The sequence below is a fragment of the Antechinus flavipes genome, chromosome 3 (assembly GCF_016432865.1).
Source record: "Antechinus flavipes isolate AdamAnt ecotype Samford, QLD, Australia chromosome 3, AdamAnt_v2, whole genome shotgun sequence".
Taxonomy (NCBI): Eukaryota; Metazoa; Chordata; class Mammalia; order Dasyuromorphia; family Dasyuridae; genus Antechinus; species Antechinus flavipes.
In genome coordinates, this window is record NC_067400.1 from 208,816,419 (window position 1) to 208,839,028 (window position 22,610).

The window sequence follows — 22,610 nt, forward strand, 5'->3', positions numbered from 1 at the left end:
TGTGCATACTCTTTGACCCAGCAGTGTTTCTACTGGGCTTATATCCCAAAGAGATCTTAAAGGATGGAAAGCCTTCCATATGTGCAAAAATGTTTGTGGCAGCCCTTTTTGTAGTAGCAAGAAACAGGAAACAATGAATGCCCATCATCTGGAGAATGGCCGAATAAATGATGTTATATGAATATTATGGAATATTATTGTTCTGTAAGAAATGACTAACAGGATGATTTCAGAGAGACCTGGAGAGACTTACATGAACTGATGCTAAGTGAAATGAGCAGGGCCAGGAGATCATTATACATGACAACAGGATTATATGATGATTACTTCTGATGGACATAGCTCTCTTCAACAATGAGATGATTCAAACCAGTTCCAATTGTTCAGTGATGAAGAAAGTTATATACATCCAAAGAGAGGCCTGTGGGAACTGAGTGTGGACCACAACATAGTACTTTCACACTTTCTGTTGATGTTTGCTTGCATTTTGTTTTCTTTCTCAGTTTTTTTTTTCTTTCTAGATCCAATTTTTCTTATGCAGCAAGATAACTGAATAAATATGTATATATATATATATATATATATATATATATATTGGATTTCAAATATATTTTAACATATTTAACATGTATTGCACTACCTGCCATCTGGGGAGGGGGTAGAGGGAAGGAGGAAAAAATTTGAAACAGAAAGTTCTGAAAGGGTTAATGTTAAAAAAAAATTACCCATGTATATGTTTTATAAATAAAAAGCTTTAATAAATAGATAGATAGGTAAATAGGTAGTTAGATAAATGAATGAATGAATAAAAAGAAAGAGAAAAAATCTCCAGGGCCAGATGGATTTACAAGTGAATTCTAGTAAATATTTTAATAACAATTAATTCCAATACTATGGAAACTGTGGGAAAAGAGGTAAAGGAGTCCTATCAAATTCCTACTATGACACATATGGATTGATACCTAATAGCAAGAGACAAAACAATGAAAGAAAATTACAGATCAATCTCCCTAATGAATAATTGATGCAAAAAGTTAAATAAAATATTAGCAACGAGATTGCAGCAACTTATCAGCAGGACAACACACTATTACCAGGTAGGATTTATATCAGGAATGTAATGCTGGTTCAATGTCAGGAAAACTATTACCATAATCAACCAAATCAATAATAAAATGAACAGCAATCTCATGATAATCTCAATAGATATAGAAAAAGCTTTTGACAAAATACAGCACCCATTCCTATTAAAATACATTAGAAAGCATAGGGATAACGGGAGCTTGCCTTAAAATAATAAACAATATATCTAAAATCAACTGCAAGCATATTTTATAATGGAGAGAAGCTGGATGCATTCTCAATAAAATCAGGGTGAAAGAAAGATGCCCTTTATCACCACTGTTATTCAGCATTATATTAAAATTTTTTATTTTAGCAATAAGGAAAAAAAACTAAAGGAATTACAATAGGTAATGGGGAACTAAAACTATCACTTTTTTGCAGATAATATGATATACTTAGAAAATCCTAGCAAATCATCCAAAAACCTACTCAAAACAATAGCATTAGCAAAGTTGAAGGATATAAAATAAACCCACACAAATCATCAGCATTTCAGTATATTACTGACAAAACCCAGCAGCAAGGGATAGAGAAATTTCGTTTTGAATAAGTGTAAATAAAATAAAATATTTGGGTGTCTACCTGCCAAGACAAACCCATGAACTATATGAGTAAAATTATAAAACACTTCTTACACAAAATAAAGTCAGATCTAAACAATTGAAAAAAATCAATTGCTCATAGGTAAGCCAAGCTAATATAATAAAAATGACAATTCTGCCTAAATTGGTCTACCTTTTCAGTACCATATCAATCAAATTGCCAAAAAAATTATTTTATAGAATTAGAAAAAATAACAAAATTCATCTGGAAGAACAAAAGGTTGAGAAAATTAATGCAAAAAAAAAAAAACACAAAAGATGGTGGCTTAGCAGTACGAGACTTAAAACTATGCTATAAAGCACAGTCATCAAAACCATTTGATACTGGCTAAGAAATAGAATGATGGATCAGTGAATAGATTAGATACACATGACTCAATAATCAATGCTTATAGTAATCTAGTATTTGATAACCCCCGCCACACACACACCCCCCTAACTCCAGGTTCTGGAAGGAGAACTCGCTATTTAACAAAACTGCTAGGAAAACTGGAAAATAATATGTCATAAACTCAACATAGACCTACATTTCACACCTCATACTTATTTTGATAAGTTCAAAATGAGTACAGGATTTGGACATAAGCAAATTAGGTGAGCAAGGGATAATTTACCTATCAAATCTTTGGAGAAGGGAGAAATTTATGACTAAAGAACTAGAGAACATTGTGAAAGGCAAAATGGACTACTTTGATTACATTAAATTAAAAAGGTTTTGCACAAAGAAAACCAACAGAAACAAGATTAAAAGGAAAGTACATAGCTGGGAAAGTTTTTTGTTTTTTTTGTTTTTTTTTGTTTTTTTATAACCAGTGTTTCTGGTAAAGGTCTCATTTCTAAAATATATAAAGGATTGTGTAAAATTTATAAGAATACAAAGTCATTCCCCAGTTGATAAATTGTAGATGTCTATCAATTGGAGAATAGCTGATCAAATGTGGCATATGAAGTTAATGGAATGGTATTGTTTTATAAAAAATGATGAACAAGCTGATTTTAGAAAGGCTTGGAAAGACTTACATGAATTGATGCTGAGTAAAACAAACAGAATCAGGAATACACTGTTCACAATAACAGCAAGAATATAAAATTATCAACTGTGAAAGACTTGGTTCTTCTCTGCGCTTCAGTGATCCAAGGCAATCCCAATAAACTTTGTATAGAAAATACCATCTGCATCCAGATTCTTTTTGAACTATGGAGATTGAATGTAAATCAACACATGCTATCTTCATTTCTTTTTTCTGTTTTTTTTCTCTCTCCCTTTTGTTCTGTTTTTTTTTCCCAAAACGATTCAGAAAACAATGTATATTGAAGATAAATAGACAAATAAACCAAGTTAATCAATTATTGATTGATTTTTAAAAATGTAAAAATGTAAAAGGTAATGGAAAACTATTTTAGTATCTTTGCTAAGAATACCCCAAATGGTCACAAAGTCACAAAGAGTGGGATACAATTGAAACAATTGAACAACAACATATATATGTGTATATTAATACAATATACTTTTTACATTTAATTTACATTTTGACATGTTCTTCATAACTTTCTAATTTCTACTTAATCAACAAAACAATAAATCAAGTGTATTCCTGAGGTCCCTTATTACAGACTTGGTCATTGGAGAGCAAGGATGACCAAGGGCACTGGTAAAATAAATAGGCCAAAGGGCTGGAACAATGTGAGAGATTGTTAGAATCTGAATACAGCACTTTTTAAATCATAGAAGAAAGGGAGTGAATAGCTCCAAAAGAGGCTGCATTTTGTATAAAACAAATGAAGCTCATGTCAGATTCTCATCACTAGTCATAGAGAGGTATAGGGATGTGTTAGATCTTGCTTCTCTACATGTCTGCATAACTCAGTGTTGCAAAAAAGGGAAAAGTATTTTCTAAAGAAAAGCAATGTCTTTCTGAGGTGAAAGTATTGCTTTTCTGCCTCTAATGTCAGTTAGTCTTGCAGTTTCAAACTCTGGATTTCATCCTCACTATGACCATTAACAGTTCAGCTCTTTCATAAGCCATCACCCCTGCACTGACTAAAATCTCCATTCCTTATTTTGATCGCTTGGTGAATCTTTCAATTCTGTATTGTCCCCTCTCAGCCAAACACTGATCACTGATCATTCCATGTCAAGCTCCAGCTGTGGATTACTTCCATAATCCATTGCTATCACTCCTCTGCACCTGCTGTTGAATGAAACTATAGAAAATCATGAAGCATTGTTGACTGGGTCTGCTACAATTGATATTATATGACTTCAACTGGGTTCTAATTGCAGCATTTTTTTCATTTCCCTAATTGACTCATATCTCACTTAACTCAATGGCTTTCCCAAATTGTCTCACTCCTTCCCCAAATTCTCATGACCCCCTTTGTATCCTCAGTGTTTAACCCAGTGCCTGGTACACAGTAGGAACTTTAAATAAATGCTTGTTGATTGATGTGCAATTCCTGTCCTCGTAGAGCTCATAAATATAGGATTTTTAAAAAAGATATCTGGCAGTGTTATCAGGCTATCCATCCAGTTGGTTAGTTAATAAGGGGAAAGAAATAAGCATTTACAAAGCCTTGTTTATGTGTTTGGGTACTTTATAAATATGATTTCATTTGATCTTCACAGTAATCCTGTGAAGGTAGTATTATTTCACAATTGAGGAAACTGAAATAGAGGTTTAATGATTTGCTCAGGATTATTATATTCCTGAGGCTGGTCTTCCCCACCTAACTGCCTCAACAAAGCTATAATGAAACATTTATTAATTATGTGCTATATGTGGTACTACATATGACTGACGCTGTACTAAGTGCTGGCAAAAGAAAGTGTAAAACTCTATGCTTGTCCTCAGGAGTCCAAGAACCTAGGTAGTTTATTGCTCAGAGTTTTATAGAAGTTTGCTGGAATTAGCTTTAATCCTAGAACTGATTGCTAAACTCCTGATTCATTGTTTTGTTGATTATCCAGACCTAAAGTGATAGAGAAAGTGTTAGTAAAATAGAATAAATTTAGAAGTGTGTCAGGCTACTTTTTTTTCTCTCTCTCAGAGAACCAGTTGTTAAATATTTACTAGTATTCTGCTGCTTAAAGATCTCAGAGAACTACATAAATGGCTTTTTCCCAGACTACTAGAGGCTTATTACCAAGAAGTGAACCTTTAGGTGATAAATGTTTTGACCATACTTGCTATTGAAACATAAAAAATACAGAGCAGTCTTCGGTCTTAGGTAGCTTCCTTTTGCTGCATGAAGTAGTGAGGCTAAGGGTACAAAGAATAATAAGGTTTTCAGACATTGAAATTTAAAAAAAAGTCTTACAGAAAAGAAGGGTGTGGATACTGGGTCCTTTTGAACATACAAGAGGTAGATATTGGGGCTTCTGCTTCTAATGTCAACATTTATTTAATCTATTGTGTATAATTAAAACAAGAAGGATGAAAGTCTTTCAGTAGCTGACTGACATGAATAGTTAGCATGGAGTATGCATGATACTTGGTTAGGAACTACATTGAGTGATTTACATGTGATAAGAGTTTTATCAAATCTGGGAAAGCACATGATAGTACTGTAGTACTGTAAGAACTTTTATGGATTTGTATATATGACTTGTAATTAAGTCAAGCCTGACTACCAAGTTGTAGTCATTATTAAGACTGTAAAGTATTAAAACAAGGACTATTCTGGCAGGATTTTTTAAAGTAGTATTTTATTTTTCCAAATACATGTAAAGATAGTTTTCAATTTTTATTTTTTAAAATTTTGTGTTGCAAATTTTTCTTCCTTCTTCCCTTCTTCCTATGGCATAAGTGCAATTCTTTTTAATGTATTTCTATATTTGTCATGTTGTACAAAAAAAAAATCAGATCAAAAAGGGAAAAAAATCATGAGAAAGGAAAAAAACAAAGCAAACAACCACAAAAAGGTGAAAATACTATGCTTCAATTCACATTCAGTCTCCATAGTTCTCTTTGGATGCAGATGGCATTTTCCATACAGAATCTATTGGAATTTCTGGCAAGCTTGAAATATTTAATGAGAACAAAATTAATATTAAGAAGAAGAGTTCTCTATCAGGCTCATGTAATGAACAATGTGTATGAACTTGCACCTTCTCTAGCATATTTTCTTAACCAATTTCCTAACCACTGAGTCCTCAGGCAATTTGTATTTGCATTTAGAATGTTTTTTTTTTTTTTGACTTTTTTTTTAATAGTTTTTTCTTTTTCCAAATACATGCAAAGATAATTTTCAACATTCACCTTTGCCAAACCTTGTGTTCCAAATTTTTCTTCTCTTTACCCCCCTCTCTTTTCCCCAAGACAACAAGGAATCTGATATAAGAAAAATATGTGCAATTTTTCTGAGCATATTTCCATAAAATAACATTTTTAAATGCATAAAATGAATATGATTGTAAAGAAAACCAATTATATTTATCAATATATTAAATAAAATGACATTTTGAATATTGAAATGTTAAGAAAAAAACAAACAAGTTTACTTTTCTCTAGTTAAGAACTCCTGTTCTACAGCATGCATGGACTTCAATTAGCATAGTAAGGAATCTATCCTTGCCCTCTATCACCCTTTTCCCCTTCCCTTGTCTCATTCAGTAGGGAAGATAGCAAAAGAAAGACACTTACTACTAAAGTGTTCTGTGTTCTCTCAGGCCAGTCCATTTGGTTGGGACCATCAGCCAAGATGCCTAGTTGGTTCTAAGCGCAGTTTTTCACCCTGCTAGTGCCACAGGCTATGATCAGAATTGCTCTCTACAAGGGTTGGCTCAGCATAGAAATGAGTGTTTCAAAAATTGCTCAAAGGAGTCAAAGGGTCCAATAGCCCCAAGGTAATATGTCAATTACAGTCTGCTAAGAAAACCTGGCTTGGCAAGTGATTTTGCTCTTCACAGGTCAGCAGACATTGTGTTTTGGAGTGGTTCTTATGACCCACACCATGTACACCTCCAGAGGCTACCTAATAACAAAAAAGAAAATAGCCCAGCTACGTTGAGAAATTAATCGTGCTGTCTATTGTTGGGACTGAATGTGTACTCAGTTCAGCTGTTTGTTTTTTTTGCAATCAGGTGCATTTTAGTAGTGTCAGATGATCGCCATCCCTGGGGTCCATTAGAGAAACAAGCAAAATGTCTCAGGAGATTCTTTCTGGAATTGATGGCATCTGAGCAAATCAGCAAAGTTTTAAGATCAAGTATTTGGGGAAAATGAAGTTGACTGATTCAATCCTGGCATTTGAGGAAGTTTACATAGCTCAGGTCATTCTTCAATCTACCAAGGTAGAAGGGAAATGATAGTGTCACTTGTTAGCTTTTGCATTAAAATCTCTTCTATCAGTTTTGCAAACGGTTACCTTCCAGCAGGGAGCTGCCATTATTAACTCAGCTGATAGGTATGTTGTCAGTTTTGAAAGGAACCAAATTTGGTTTAGTGAAGGGAATAAACATCTCGAACATTCAGGCTGGGAAGCATTTGCATTGACACTACCTAATTACCTTTCATTTCATGTAAGGATGCTATCGCGTTTTCTTTGTTCCTCCAATTTCAAAATTATAATGTCTCTTCCACTTGAATGGATGTATGGGATTGCAAGGAACCCATTTAACTAAAAGGCAGTTTTTGCTCTTGCAACTAGCACATTATCTGTGCTTTATGCAAGAATTCATTGTGAACACTAGGAAGTAATAGGTTTTATTTAAGGATCCTTAATCAAACAATACAAAATGAGGTGAATTGCTCCTTCTTCAACATAATTTCATTACTTAATTCTGTGGTTAGAAACCCCTCTAACCTATGTAATAGACCAAGCTATCTGCCAGAAATTCCCTCCTCCCATCAAAGCATAAATAGAAATTCTTAGTGTATTCCTTTACTACTTTTATTCTTTGGAAAGAAAAGTTAGCACATTTAATCTTTTTGGATCTTTTAGTGTTTGAGCATTTATAAGAAATACTCCCTCCCTCCAAACAAACAAACAAACCCCAAATAACATAATATAATGAATATGCCACAGGGCATGAAGGCAAAAAGACATAGGTTCAAATCCTGTCTTTGATGCTTACTATGTGACCCAGGAAAAGTCTCTCAGCCTCAGTTTCCTAATCTGTGAAAAGAGAAAGTCATATCTGAAGCCTCCTAAGATCACTTCAAGCTCTAAGTCTCAAATCCCATCAAAGACTGTTGAAGGGAAATATATAATTCTATTAAAGCAGATGGAAGCATATTATGAAGATTGACAGGGGAATTAACTGGACAAATATTTAGTTAATATAAATTTATTAAGCCTGCTTATGTGCCAGGCACTGTGCTAAATTCTAGTAATACCAAGGAAAAGGCCAAAGATAGCTCTATTATCAAAGAGTTCACAATCTAATGATTAAAGTTAGGTCTTTGTGATTTCTAAATTTCATAATTATAAATTTCCATATAGTCTGGTAGCTCATTTTCTTCTTGGTACTTTGCAGAAGCTAGTAATATGCATACATCCACACATAAATATGCATTCTAGTTTTTCAGATGTGCTCATTCAGATCTAAATATGCAAAATACATTTTATATTGGCTACTTTGTTAGGTGGTAATGGCTAAATCTTAATCAATTTGGGCAATGTTAACACTAATGAGAAAACTCGAATCCCTTATACCAATATCTTGTTATTTACTGACCAGAATTAAGAATTAATATATACCAAGGAAATATAATTTCTCAATATAATTTACCACTAGGGAGTTCTCTACAAAAGAGCAGGGATGTGTACCTGACTCAATGACACCATTTTTGAGTTATGTAATAATAATGCTTAGAAAGAAAAAAAGATCGAGGATAAATTAGCTAACTTTGTTACTTTAAAATCACACAATCTATTTTTAGTACCTTACTATCACTTTCTCTATCTATCTTGTCTTTTTAAAAAGTTTAAAAAATAGATATCTTTTGTTTTTGTTTTACATGTAATTTAATTTTGGCTATGGTCTTCTTTTAGCCCTCCTGTTTCAAGCAAGTCTTCTCTTTTAAGAAATATTTTAAAAGGAAAAAACTCCAAAATTCAGCAAAACAAAAGAATAATACATCAAGCTAGTCTGATGGTAAATACAACTCTTCCATCTCACTCCAAGCTCATGTATAGATTTTTCTTCCTATAAACTGAACTATATTATTTTGTCTTAAAAGTTATGTTATTTAAAAAATGAAATCTTTACTATATTTAATTTTAATGGTATTTCATTTTTCCAAATACATGCAAAGATAGTTTCCAAACTAGGTGAATATCTTTGCAAAACCTTGTTTTCAATTTTTTTCTGTCTCCCTATCTCCATTCCCCTTCCCAAAGACAGCAAACAATCTAATAACTCTAATTTACTTTTAATAGTGGGAAAAACAATAGATGTGGAATCAGAGAGCCTGGTTTCAAATTCAAGCTTTTATTCTCTTATGTGGCCCTGGGCAAATCACTTATCCAGGCTTTATTTTTCTTATTAAAAAAAAAAAAAATGAAAGTGTTGGATCCACAGACCTCTGAGGTAGCTTCCAATTTAAATTTATTATTCCATGAATTGTTTAAAAGGAGGTAGAGGATGGTCTTCAGGTTTTTAAACTATGAATAGATCCATCTTTTCTCTCCTTTTTCTTCTGATCCATTTCCATTTCCCATTGTCTCTCAACTAAACATAATATGAAATCGATTCATTTTAAGTTTAAAAATGAATTCTTCTAAAACATACACACACATGTAATATAATTCAACCGACATAACCATTCTGGGAGATAACTTCTATTATTCTCATTTTAGAATTGGGAAAAGTGAGGCAGATAGAGGTTAAGTGACTTACCCAAGTTTACATAGCTAGTAAGTATTTGAAGTTAGATTTGAACTCAGGTCTTTCAAACTCAATGCTCTTTCTGCTATGGGCAATTGGGCAACTTTTCACAAGTTTTGAGTCTTTCAGAATCATATTTTGAAGGAAAGGTATTATCATTGAATCCAAGAGTTGGAAGAGACTCCACAACTCATTCATTCTACCCTCTACATAAAAAAAAAAAAAAAAAAAAAAATCCCTTCTACACAGTCTGTATCCCAACCTTTGTTAAAAGTAAAAGAACTCCTGTGTGACCCTGGACAAGTCACTTAACTCCAAATGCCTCAGCAAAAAAAAAAAAAAAGAAAAAAAAAAAAAAAAAAGAAACTCTGTCTCCAACTACCACTGCTAGTTCTACTAACTACAGTGAGTCAGAATGAATCTGATGCCCAGATAAAATATAAACTCTTTCAGAGAAGAAACTATTTCCTTTTTAAAAATATTTTTGGGTTTTCTATTCCTATTGTCTAGTACTAGAACATGGTGGGCATTCAATAAATGCTTATTATTGACTCACTGATAGCCCTTCAGCTACTTGAAAGCAGTTATCATCTCTCCTGACTCTTCCAAATCTTCTCTTCTTAAGACCTAATGTACTCACTTTCTTGAATTGATTCTCATACAGCATCAAGACTGTCATTATTCTAATTGTTCTTCTCTGGACTTTTTATCAATGTTCTTTTGATTATGGTATCTCATTATTTAGCCATCAGACTCTAATTTTGAAATGGAGATTCTTTTCTATTCTTCAGCTTCCTATTTCATTGAGACATAATCACATCCATACCCATAGTTTGTTAAAGTAATGACAAAATCAAAAAATAAAAGATCTCTATGCTTTCAAAAGGAATTATACAGGAGTGCAAAATTAATTAAGATGCCAATTACTAATCACAGATTAACTTTCAAAATGCCCCTTTAATTTCTAAGACTATTGAATGTAATTCAGTCAGCCAGCATATGATAGCTTCATGGATGTGCAGGTAATTAGAAGATCTCTTTTGACTGTGACTAACAGTGCTCAGTAGGCAAAAGAAGACTGAGATGATGACCATTATTTATTAAATTAATTAATGAGAGAGTAGGAACACAGCCAGAGAGAGGTTTGAGGAGTTTATTCAAAATGGAGGCTCCTTGACACTAAGAAATTTCAAAAGCTTTTGAGGTGAGATGCAAATGAGAAAGTTCTTTTAGACAGTTTAGTTTGTTAAAACATTGCAGGTCTGTCCATTAGGTTGTGCTTTGGTTTCTCTGAGTCACAGCATCAATGTTAAATCAACACAAGAACAAACCTTTTAAAATGTCAACAAGATGAGGAGAAACATGCATAGATGAAGATGACCTCAGACTTGTGACCTCAAATCAATTTGTTTCTGTTTGGATTTCTACTTATTGATCAAAAAATATCCAGACTGGATGAGTTACAGACCAAAAGTCCAATCCTGTAAATACAAACATTGATTTTAAACTAACAGATCTGATAAACATCTTCAAAATACTCATTATCAATTTATTTTTAAACTTGCATTCATTCCAGCAAATCTGTCCTTTTTCCACTTAAAAGTTTTATATTTTGAGCTGAAGAATCAAGGCCATCTTGATGGTGATGGCACTGGGAAAGAAAGTTAAGTGAATTAGAGCCTTTATTATAAAATAAATGGCACAATATGATAATTGACCTATTTTCTTTCTACTTTGGACAAGCTGGAAGAATGCATTCATTCCAGATTCAGAGCTATCGAACAAAATTATACACTCCTTTAATGATTTAAATTTTGGGATGCAATTTGTTCCCAAAGGAATCATCTACTACCCTTGGAGGAGATAAGCAGGAATACGCAACTGTACTGGGAGTTCTACACAAATCCATGAGCCACAGAGTCTTTGAGTTAGAAATTATCTCAGAGACCATCTAGCCAAACCTAACCCACACAAACTATCTCATTATAAATTGTCCCAAGGTTGTTGTTTTTCCTTTGTTCTCAAAGATGACCATGACATCAAGGAGGTGATACCATGACATACAAATAAATTGGATTTGAGTGAGGGAAGGCTGTGCAAGGTTGCCTGCCTCACTTTGCCCTCCAGAGCCTTCTTGGTTCAGTGGCCAGATATAGATCAGAATGACTAGAGTTAGGCCCTCAATGAAATGGGATACTTTGGCTTTTTTAAGCTAAAGTATTTAACCATCTCAGTTTTACTAGGACCATTCAGAGCTTCTATAATCATTGAATAGAGGTCATCCAGCCTTTTCTTGAGTTATGCTTTTGAATATCTCTAATTGTTAGAAAATTTTCTTAATGAAATATACAATTCCTTTAGATATGATTAAATTAGATTAAATCTGTTTCTTTGAAATGTCTCCTTACTGTTTTTAATTCCATTCTGTACTCTGGTACAAAGAAGAATATACCTTTTCCCTCTTCCAAATAATAGCCCTTTAAAATTAAAAGGCTATTATCATGTCCTTCCTGAGACTTATCTTCAATATGCCTGACATAACATGATTTTAAGATACTTGATTATTTGTTATTCTGCTCTGCATTTATTCCAGAATTGTCCATACTACAGATGTATGATTGACTAGGATAGAATAAGGAAAAATTACCTTCCTTAACATGGACACCATACCTTTCTTTACATGGCTGAGACTTGCATTCATATTTGTGGCTATCCTATCAAACTGCTGATTCTATGGCTCTCAATCCACTATACCCACTGGATGTTTTTTCCAAATAGTCTATTATTTTCTCCTATCTTATAAAAATGATGCTTTAAAGCTGCAATAAGAATTTCTATCTATTCCTCTTCAATTTCTTCTTATTAGATTCTACCCTGTCAAGACAATTTCAGATCTTGACTCTGTCATGCACTCCCACCTTTATGTCATATGCAAATTTTGTAAGCATGCCATCTGTGCCTTAAGCAAGTGACTGGTAAAAAATGTTAAAAGTCAGGGACAAATGAAAATCTCTGGGGGAACTACACTAAGGAGCTCCTTTCTCAGCTGATAGGGTCCTGGATCAAAGTTTCATATTTAACAGTGATTGCTTTTTGAATTCAGCCATTTAGCCAGTTTTGTATAAACCCCACTAGAATATCATTTAGTCCATAAGTTTCCATATGTTCCAGAGAAGCACAAGAAACAATCACCCTACTAGAGTACAGAATACAAGTATCTCTCATGTTATTAAAATCATGAGCACTCTCATTTCAAATCTGTTTCTGCATCTGAATAAAATTAAGCACGTTTCATTTAGGTCTGAATTAGGAACAAATGATGATTCAAAATGAGATATTTCTATTTTATCCATTTTCCTATTTGGGGATGATAAAGAAGGCACATATATGATAAATAGAACTTATTCAATACCATGTCAAAAGAATTGGAGCATAGTACTTAATTGCTCAAGCAATGGTCAGTCAATAATCAATGAGCAATCAAATGCTATGCCTTAAGTCTCTGAAAAGCTAATTTTTAGGGAAGGAAAAACTAGTAGTTGGGGTGACATAGGACAGGAAATTAAACTTTAATTATCTGGAATGCTCAGCAAATAGAATTATTTTGGTCAGCTACATTTTCATTAAAGTAGCAGTGTCAAACTTAAATAGGAACATATCATTATCAAACCCATATTGACTTAGAAAAAATTAACATTATCTATGTTGTATAATATTGCTATTTACTTTGTTAAACTTTTCCCAATTACATTTTAGTCTGGTTTAGTACTTTGCATGTCAGTGAGTTTGACATCTCTGCACATTCTAGGTCAATTATTTTTTGGGAGTATTTGTAAATTGAGTCAGTATACTTTTATGATATTACTAAAATAGAGTAGCATGAACATAATGCTCTCCTTTGATGTCTGAATACTTTTCAGTCTCTCTGAGTATTTTCACATGGATTCTAAGATTGTAATGTAAGTAGTGAGGTATCAAAGTTTGTAAATTGTGCAGATGTGTTTGTGTTATTTTTAAATTAAGTTCATGATATGAATTTCTCTTGTTATCATTCTAACAACAGAATGTTCAATATTGCACTAGGTAACAAAGATTCAGTTAATCAAATTTTTACTATATATTTAGTCAACTTACTCGATGAAGTAGTCTCTTCCATCTCTGTTTGACGTCATCTCCCATCCATAAGGTGGCACCTGGTTCAAGCTCCAGGTTCCTGAGGGAGGTGGCCAGCCTGAAGCCTTGGTTCTGTGGCTGCAAACCAAACAAACAATGTTGTAATTATATATCTTTTGGGTATTTTCGTGGAGGAAAAAAATCTAGCAATATAGAATCATAGGAAAAGGGCCTTGGGTACTAGTAAATTCCATTCCATTATGTTACTTTAAAGCAAAACTAAATTGGAATCCCAACATCCATGAACTTTCCTCAGGACCATACCAAGGCGGGTGATTATTCCCAAAGATCAAAGACCCCTGGGAATTCTGTAAAAGCAACCCACAAATTGATGTGCAAGCAAGCATTATCATGTTGATTTTTACTTAGGGAAAAGGAATGTCTTTCTGATTTTGTTGCCATAAAACAGGGCTTTTTAAACTTTTCCTCCTTGAGACTTCTTTTCTCCTGAGAAATTTTTATGTGACTCCAGGTATGTAGATATATAAACATGTATACAAATCAAACATTTACTGATAATAAATTATAATTTCATAACCCCCAAATTCAGCTATGAGATCTTAAATGAGGTTGCAAACTACAGTTAAGAAGCTAGGGTATAAAAAACTGTTAGGTAACTGTATAGCATTGTGAATCAGCACCTTCTCTGCAATTTATAATTTGAGAGAATTGTTCAGAGAATTAGGAAGTTAACTAACTTGACCAGGGTCACATAACTAGAATATGTCAATAGTGATATCTGAACCCAAGTCTTTTACATTTGAATCTGTACTATGTCAGGTTGTCTCTACTTAGTGCTAACAAAATATGTATTCATGAAATTGAAATAAATAAACAAACACATCTTCTGGACACCGAATAAAGAATCTATATTTATATCTATGTGTAAATACATATAGATATAAATAAATATTCTTTATATGTATATAAACATATACACATGTATATACACAATAATAGATAACTATTTTTGAAATATATATGGATGTTTTGTGATTTATAAAATATTAATGTATTTAAAAGCATTTCTGAATTCATAATAGGCATTTATCATCATATATCTTCTCAACAAATGGATGCTAATATTTTAACTACTTCCTTATGAGCATTTTTGGATTTTAAAAAATTAAGTCCCTTATATCATATTTGAAAATGTTGGAAAACCCACCTAACCATATGTCTCATGTACCTTAATCTTAATTGAAATGCCCACCTATGAAAACAAATTATAGCTTTTATGAACCTTCTCTAGGGAACACTAAATCTTTGTCCCCTGCTCCTTCAATCCCAAATCAAGTTTTAATAACTATGACTAATTATATACTAGCCAGGTACTTTAGAAAGCCTATGGCAAATCACTGATGTAAAACTTTGGCATAAACACATGTATTAGCTTTTATACCTCCCAATGCCCACCTGAAGTTTGCTCCAGGAACAGACTGAAAGTAACTATGCATAGTAAAGCAGAGGTATGCATTCTAGATGGCTAGTGTTCCAAGAATAAGAACAATACACAGAAACAGCTCAAAGTCACAATCATCAGAGGCATACAAGTACATATTATCCATAACCAATTACTTAAATTTAGATAATAGGACTCCAAGAAGAATTCTGCAAGGAGCTCTCCTGTAGCAAATATACCCAGAAATACCCTGACTGGGCCCCTTTGCTGTTAGAACATTGGCAGTTTGAAGAGATAATTATGCTTGAAAAAGAGAAATGAATGATTCTTAGTGCCTCTTTTAAATACTTTTCAAAACTGATTATAATTTGGTACTATGAATGCTGATAAATGCTGGTAAATTTACATAAGTATAAGGGCCCCGAGGTACATTTTTGTGGGATCATAGCAAAGGTTTCCTTTGGAGAAGAATTAGGGAAGATACTATAGTTATCTTCAAGCATTTGAAGAGCTGTCTTCTCAAAGAGAATTAGAGTTCTTCTACTTGGTCCTAGCGGGTAATGTATAGAGCCTGCAAAGAAGCAAATTTATACTTGAAATATGAAACACTTTGTTGTTGTTCAGTCATTTCTGACTATTTCTGACCCCATGTGGGGTTTTCTAGACAGAGGTTTTGGTTTGCCATTTCCTTCTTCACTTCATTTTATAGATGAAGAAACTGAGGCAAAGAGAGTTAAGAGACTTAATAGAGTCACACAACTAGTAGATGTCTGAGGTTAGATTTGAACTAAGGAAAGTGAGACTTTCTGACTTCAGGCCCAGCACTAGTTTTACTGCTCTACCTAGTTGTCCTAAAAAAAATTGCTCTTGAAATCATTTGTGTCCAACTCTGTGACCCCATTTGGGTTTTTCTTGGCAATGATATTAGAGAGGTTTGCCATTTCTTTCTACAGATCATTTTTACAGATGAGGAAACTGAGGCAAACAGGATAAAATGACTTGCCTAGAGTCACAGAGGTAGTAAGTCTCTGAAGCCAGATTTGAACTTAGGGAGATGCATCTTTCTGGTTCCCAGACACTGGTTCTATTCACCACATCATCTAGCTGCCCAAAGAAAACTTATGAGCTTTCTAAAAGAAAAATGAACTATCTTGGAAAGTATTGCATTCCCAATTCGTGATATCTTCAAGAAAAGCACTTATTAGAAAAAAAAAAAAATGGTTGTTCAGTTACATGTTTCTCCAGGAGACCTTTGTCATTCTCAGTTGCTATAGAAGCATTTTGTAAAGTATATGGTGATACTTTCATAAACACTATAGGACCCTAATTTAGGGACTTCAGGAGGTCATCTTGTTTAGTCCACTGTCTTTAAGCAGATTTACGTTTAAAATAGGGAAGCCAGTCCTTTACTTTAACCTATATCTTTGAAGCAACTGCAGAAGATAGTAAGGAAGAATATTGAGTAATTATAAATGTATTTAGCTGCCAAGTGATATCCTTTCTCTATTACGAAACCAAGAAAAGAAAACAAGGGCCATGACAATGCAACCAAGTGGGAAATATAGCAGGAAAAAACTGAGATCTGTGAATGAATTTTTATCTGTAAAATTAGAGGACTGGAGTAAATGAAGTTTAAAGTCCCTTCTAACAATAAAAATTTTGTGAATGATCTACTGCTTGGGGCTCCCTGATCTGAATACAGGGCAATAGTTTTCTCTTCCTAAAATATTGAAAACACTCTCCTCTTCTGTCATAACATAACATAACATAACATGACATAAATGTCTTTCTGACATTTCCTTTCCTAATCTCTCCTATCTTCTCTTGTATTTTCTTCTCTTTTCTTTTCTTTTCATGTCCTGTCATCCCATTCCGTTTTCTGCTGTCCTATGTAGTCTCCTTTCAAGAGATGAAGATTCTACATAGAACTCCGCTCCAGAAGCTCATGTCCATGTTGAATTGTTGTGATACTTGATATCTTTTCTTTAATCCATAGGAAAAACAGTTTGAAATAATAGAAACAACAATGGTTGTGGAGCCAGACCCACTTAGGTTCAAATCTCACCTTTGTGTTTTACTACTTCCATGACTTTGGGGAAGTCACACCTTCCTTGAATCTCAGTTTCTTCATCTTTAAAATATGGAGAGTGATGATGGTGATGAGGTCCTTGGTAACTAGGTGGGGATTGGCAGAGAAAAACCTGAAGTACTGATATTACTTCCTGAGGCAAGCAGGGAGAGACACTGATGGGAATCAGCTCAGTTTTGCAGTTCTACATCCTCTGGAGGTTTTGGGTAACTCTACTTTACTGTATCCAATCAGAAAGTTAAGTTATGATGCCAAACACTTGAGGTTTAATATCCTCTATAAATCTTTCCATAGCCCAAAAGATCTTTGTGAATCCCTTTTGGATTAGCTTGCCATGGCATTTTGCTTCATGGTGCCTTTCTCCTTATAGCTAACTAATTATTTTAGGGTGCTAAATTCTCCTTGGATTTAACCTGCCAGTTAAGGGCAAATTCCCATCCCTGGAATATTTCGTGTCTCCTAGTTAATTATGAGTTCCACAATGAATTTGTTCTTTCCATTGTTAATTGTTATATGCTCTCTCAAATCTATTTCCTATTTACCAATACTGGTATCTATTGTATCTCTTCATATTGTCTGCAACATCTTTTAAATAAATGTCCCTTTAGCAAAGAATTCTTCCCATGACTGAATCCCAACATTTGGTGCCAAACTCCAACATTTGGTGCCTACTACTTTCCTAAATTTCATCATTTGGTACCTGAACATCAATTTTATCATTTGATGCTGAACTTCAAATACATCATAAGTCTCTAGCACATCTTCTATGTCTAGCTACATGATATTATGATTTTCAAAGGTCTACTGTATTGATTTAAGCTCTTTTTTTTTTTTTTTTACCATACTGTTGTGGACATGAAGAACAATGGAGTCCAGCAGCTCCTTCCTAGAACTCTGCAGACCCTTTTCTTTTTCTTCAACTTATAAAGCAATCTTAGTTTCTTTAATTTTCCCCTCTTAGAGTATCTTTTTTTTATTCTTTTAATCACTTTCATTAATTTCTCCATGATCCCCCAAAGCCCCCCTAGTTAAAAGTTAAAAGTTAAAAGTAAGTATATGATAAAGTTGGTGACCCCAAACCCCCAGGAATCTGCCTAATGCAAATAGAGGCAAATATAATTTCTGGACTTTGCATATCCAAAGAAGGGACAACAGAATTTGTTCTAATATGCAAAAGTAAGCAAGGAAAGAATTCTCCAGTGATGTTATAGATGTTATAGATGTTATAGAAAGCAAAGATACTGCTTTGATACATAACCTAAGCCTTTGGAAGCAATAGATATAGAAATCATATAAATCCCCATCATATAAATCCCATCAATTCCTTAAGAATAACAATTTCTGTAACTAGTATTTTACACAAATTTGTAAGACTTTCTAAGGTAATCACAGCTATTATTATTGTATTACATTACAATAACAATGTAATTATTATTAATTATGTATATGTATGTAATGTACATACATTACAACATATTACAACTACTTAAATATAAGCATGCAGGTTCAATTAAATTCTATCCACTTATTTAAAAGATTTTCCAAAATCAGAATACCATATGATATAACACAACAACTACAAAAAAAGGAATGTCCATTTAGAAAACTAAACAGTTCCTTCTGAGTCATGGACATTATGTAATCATTCTAAATTACGATCAGTTGCTACCAACCTGGTGTGGATACTCAAGGCAATATTTATTTGGACATTCTCAAATACAACTAGTTAGGCCTGTATAACATCAGAACTATCTAACTATTTCTCTACAGACTGCCAGAAGAATCCAACATTGACAATCCATTCAACATAGCTGCTATTGATTTCATAATCTTTAAAAAGTACACACTGAAAACCTACATAAAATAGGTAACTACCCAAGAACTCTGGCCCTGGATACTCAGGCTCCCTTCTCTTCATTATGTGTGTGTGTGTGTGTGTGTGTGTGTGTGCATGCACATGTATCTTTTCCCCTTCATATAGCCTGTTTTCTCCTTCTCTCCTGTATACAGAACTATATCATAGATTATTTTCCTTTTTAAAAAATCTTTTTTCTTTTCTTGTTTTTCTTTAAGTCTTTAATTGAGAACCTTAATGTATAAATAACTTTTTTTAAAAAGCTAAAAAAAAGTCCTTCTCCTAATGAGGCTCACATTAAAAAAACAAGTAAACAAACCTTCCCACTTCCCCACTTTTTAAGCCTTCCTTAATCACAATTGGGGTAAGACCGAGTTCTTTCAAATATAATTTACATGAAAAGTAGAGAATAACAATACAGATCTGGAGGAAGCCTGAATTTCATTACAAAGATTACAAAGTGTGTGCAGGAAACAGTGAATAACATTTCAGCAAGATGTCACCAAATAAAACCTCCAACCATAAACAGAAAATTTAGTTTAATTATAATATGGAAGAGATATAAGGATCCCAACTCATTTTAACACAAAACACAACAGCCAAAACAGATATTTTAAAAAGAGAGACAACATCTATTTCCTAATTTTTGGTAATTAAATTAACTTGGAAAAGTTTAGTAGTATTAAACAAATTAAGTATGCAAATAAAGGAAATAGATGCATGTAAAACTTTATCTTGCTTAAAAAACTCCATAATAAATAAAATTGCCAAATAATCCCAGATGTCTCTGGTGGGTGTTCGTATTTTTCTTTTCCCTAATCAGGTAGTTATAATGCACTCTGGTTATGAAAACATAATCTGACATAAATCAATCTTTGCACTCTTGTCTCTTAATATTCTTTAGCTTTAAGTATCTGACACTGAACTCAACATCCACCATCTCCTGGACTAGCACTACACTTTACTACTTACATGCTTCTGCTCAAAATCCAATGCCTTAAATGCTTTTTCTTCCTCACAATGAATGAATTCATTCTCAAAAGCAAAATTCAAACAAAACTTTTTTTGTGAGGCCTTCCTATATCAACACAGTATCAGGAATGACTTTTCCCCTTTAACCATCCACAAAGTACTTTGCACATTTTTTATGATTTTATTATATGTTATTTTCTTTTAAACTCTTATTATGCATAGCTATTTATGTAGGTAACATAGTTTATACCTTCTTTAAATTTTGTGTCCAATGTTACGCATACCACAGATTTCACATACACGGATGCTTAACAGTTTGTTCAATTGAATTGATCCAATTGTGTCCAAATGAAAGTGATCAATATAAATCTAGACAATAATTCCTCTTTTTTTCCACAAAGAGAAATCCACAAAAACATGATTGTCATATTTCTGAGACCTAAATCCTTCCAGTGGAGGCCTCATATAAGCACAAGACTAGTCCTTTGGGGAGATTGTCTCTCATGTCCCTATCTTCACGTTTCTCATGAAAACTTAGGGGCTACAAAAAGTTATGAAACTATGCATACCCTTTGATCCAGCAGTGTTTCTATTGGGCTTATACCCCAAAGAGATACTAAAAAAGGGAAAGGGACCTGTATGTGCCAAAATGTTTGTAGCAGCCCTGTTTGTAGTGGCTAGAAGCTGGAAATTGAATGGATGCCCATCAATTGGAGAATGGCTGGGTAAATTGTGGTATATGAATGTTATGGAATATTATTGCTCTGTAAGGAATGACCAGCAGGATGAATACAGAGAGGCTTGGAGAGACCTACATGGACTGATGCTAAGTGAGATGAGCAGAACCAGGAGATCATTATACACTTCGACAACGATATTGTATGAGGATGTATTCTGATGGAAGTGGATTTCTATGACAAAGAGACCTAACTGAGTTTCAATGGATAAATGATGGACAGAAACAGCTACACCCAAAGAAGAAACACTGGGAAATGAATGTGAACTATTTGCATTTTTGATTTTCTTCCCGAGTTATTTTTACCTTCTGAATCCAATTCTCCCTGTGCAACAGGAGAACTGTTCGGTTCTGCAAATATGTATTGTATCTAGGATATACTGCAACATATTTAACATATATAAGACTGCTTGCCATCTTGGAGGGGGGGTGGAGGGAGGGAGGGGAAAAACGAAACATAAGCGAGTGCAAGGGATAATGTTGTAAAAAAAATTATCCTGGCATGGATTCTGTCAATACAAAGTTATTATTAAATAAAATAAAATTAAAAAAAAAAAAAAAGAAAACTTAGGGGCTAAATGATGGTCTAGATGGACATATTCAAAACTTAACAATTGGATTCCAAAAGTAATTATTGACTATTCAATATGAAGTTATTAATCTAGGATCCTGAGAGCTAATTAATACATCACATGAGGTATGGGGCAATGTATCATTTTCTATTGGGGTAACAAAGCTTCTTCCTAGGAATGTGGGAAATGCATTAGGAAATTACTTCTGCCAGATTTCAAAAAATACCTTTATTAAAGGTAAAGAGTATAGATGGCTTTAAATTCTCTAAAAATATATTTTAATATATTATTATATTCATAATATCAAATATTAAAACATGGTGTCAATAGAAAAAGTGATAAGATCAAGTATTAGGAGATCTCTCCTCTAATACTAGTTCTACCACCAATTAATTGACTGATATTTTACAAATCAGTCAGCAAGTAAACATTTGTTAAATACATATTATATTCTAGGCACTTTACAAAGCACTAGAGATAAAAAGAAAGACCAAAAATAGTCCCTTCTCAGAATGAGCTCATAATCCAATGAGGAAGATAACAGGCAACATTCAACATATTTAGGTCCCTATTGTTTTTTGTTAAATTAGATTGTTTTTAATGAATTTTAGGTCTTTCTAACTTTCAAAATTCATAAATTAATATGAATTTTCAAACACTGAATAGTTTCTAATAGCCAATTAATAACACTTTTTTTCTTTCTAAATATTTTTATGAACATTAAACATGTTTAAAATTTTCCACTAAAATAATTTCTACATAGAAATAATAATAGTCTATTTAGTCTCTCTTTATTTGCTATTTCATTTTTGGTTTCATGAATTTTTTCCCTCTTTAACACATTATAAGGCATTATATACATTGCCCTAATCCTGCTTTCTATGCTTCACATTATTCTGTATGTTATTATATATACATTTAGATTCCTGACATTTATCATTCTTACATGCATTCCAATGATCTTCTAATAAGGAGAGATAGCAGCCGAATTGGCCACTCTCAGCACCATTCAGTCTAATTTCCAGTGTTTTCTTATTGCAAATAATATATCTCTAAATTTTTTTTCATGCAGACAGTTTTTTCTTTTTAATTTTGTATAACACTGGTATATTCAGAGTTGTGGGATGATTAGGTTGAAGGAAAAATTATTTTTATAACTTTCTCAGTGAAAGTCCAGATAATTCTCTAATAAGAATACTGCAAATTTGGTTTTAATTCAACTAAATTCAATTTAAATATTGATTGTGCCTCCT

General features: G+C 33.2%; 1 protein-coding gene across 3 annotated transcripts in view; it reads right to left on the bottom strand.

Moving 5' to 3' along the window:
• Positions 1-22,610, bottom strand: part of FRMPD4 (FERM and PDZ domain containing 4) — a 743,167-nt gene that overhangs the window by 251,269 nt on the left and 469,288 nt on the right. For all 3 annotated transcript variants that reach the window (XM_051984529.1, XM_051984530.1, XM_051984531.1), the window contains exon 2: positions 13,693-13,809. In XM_051984529.1, the coding sequence (XP_051840489.1) occupies positions 13,693-13,809 (117 nt within the window). The remainder of the gene's footprint in view (positions 1-13,692; positions 13,810-22,610) is intronic.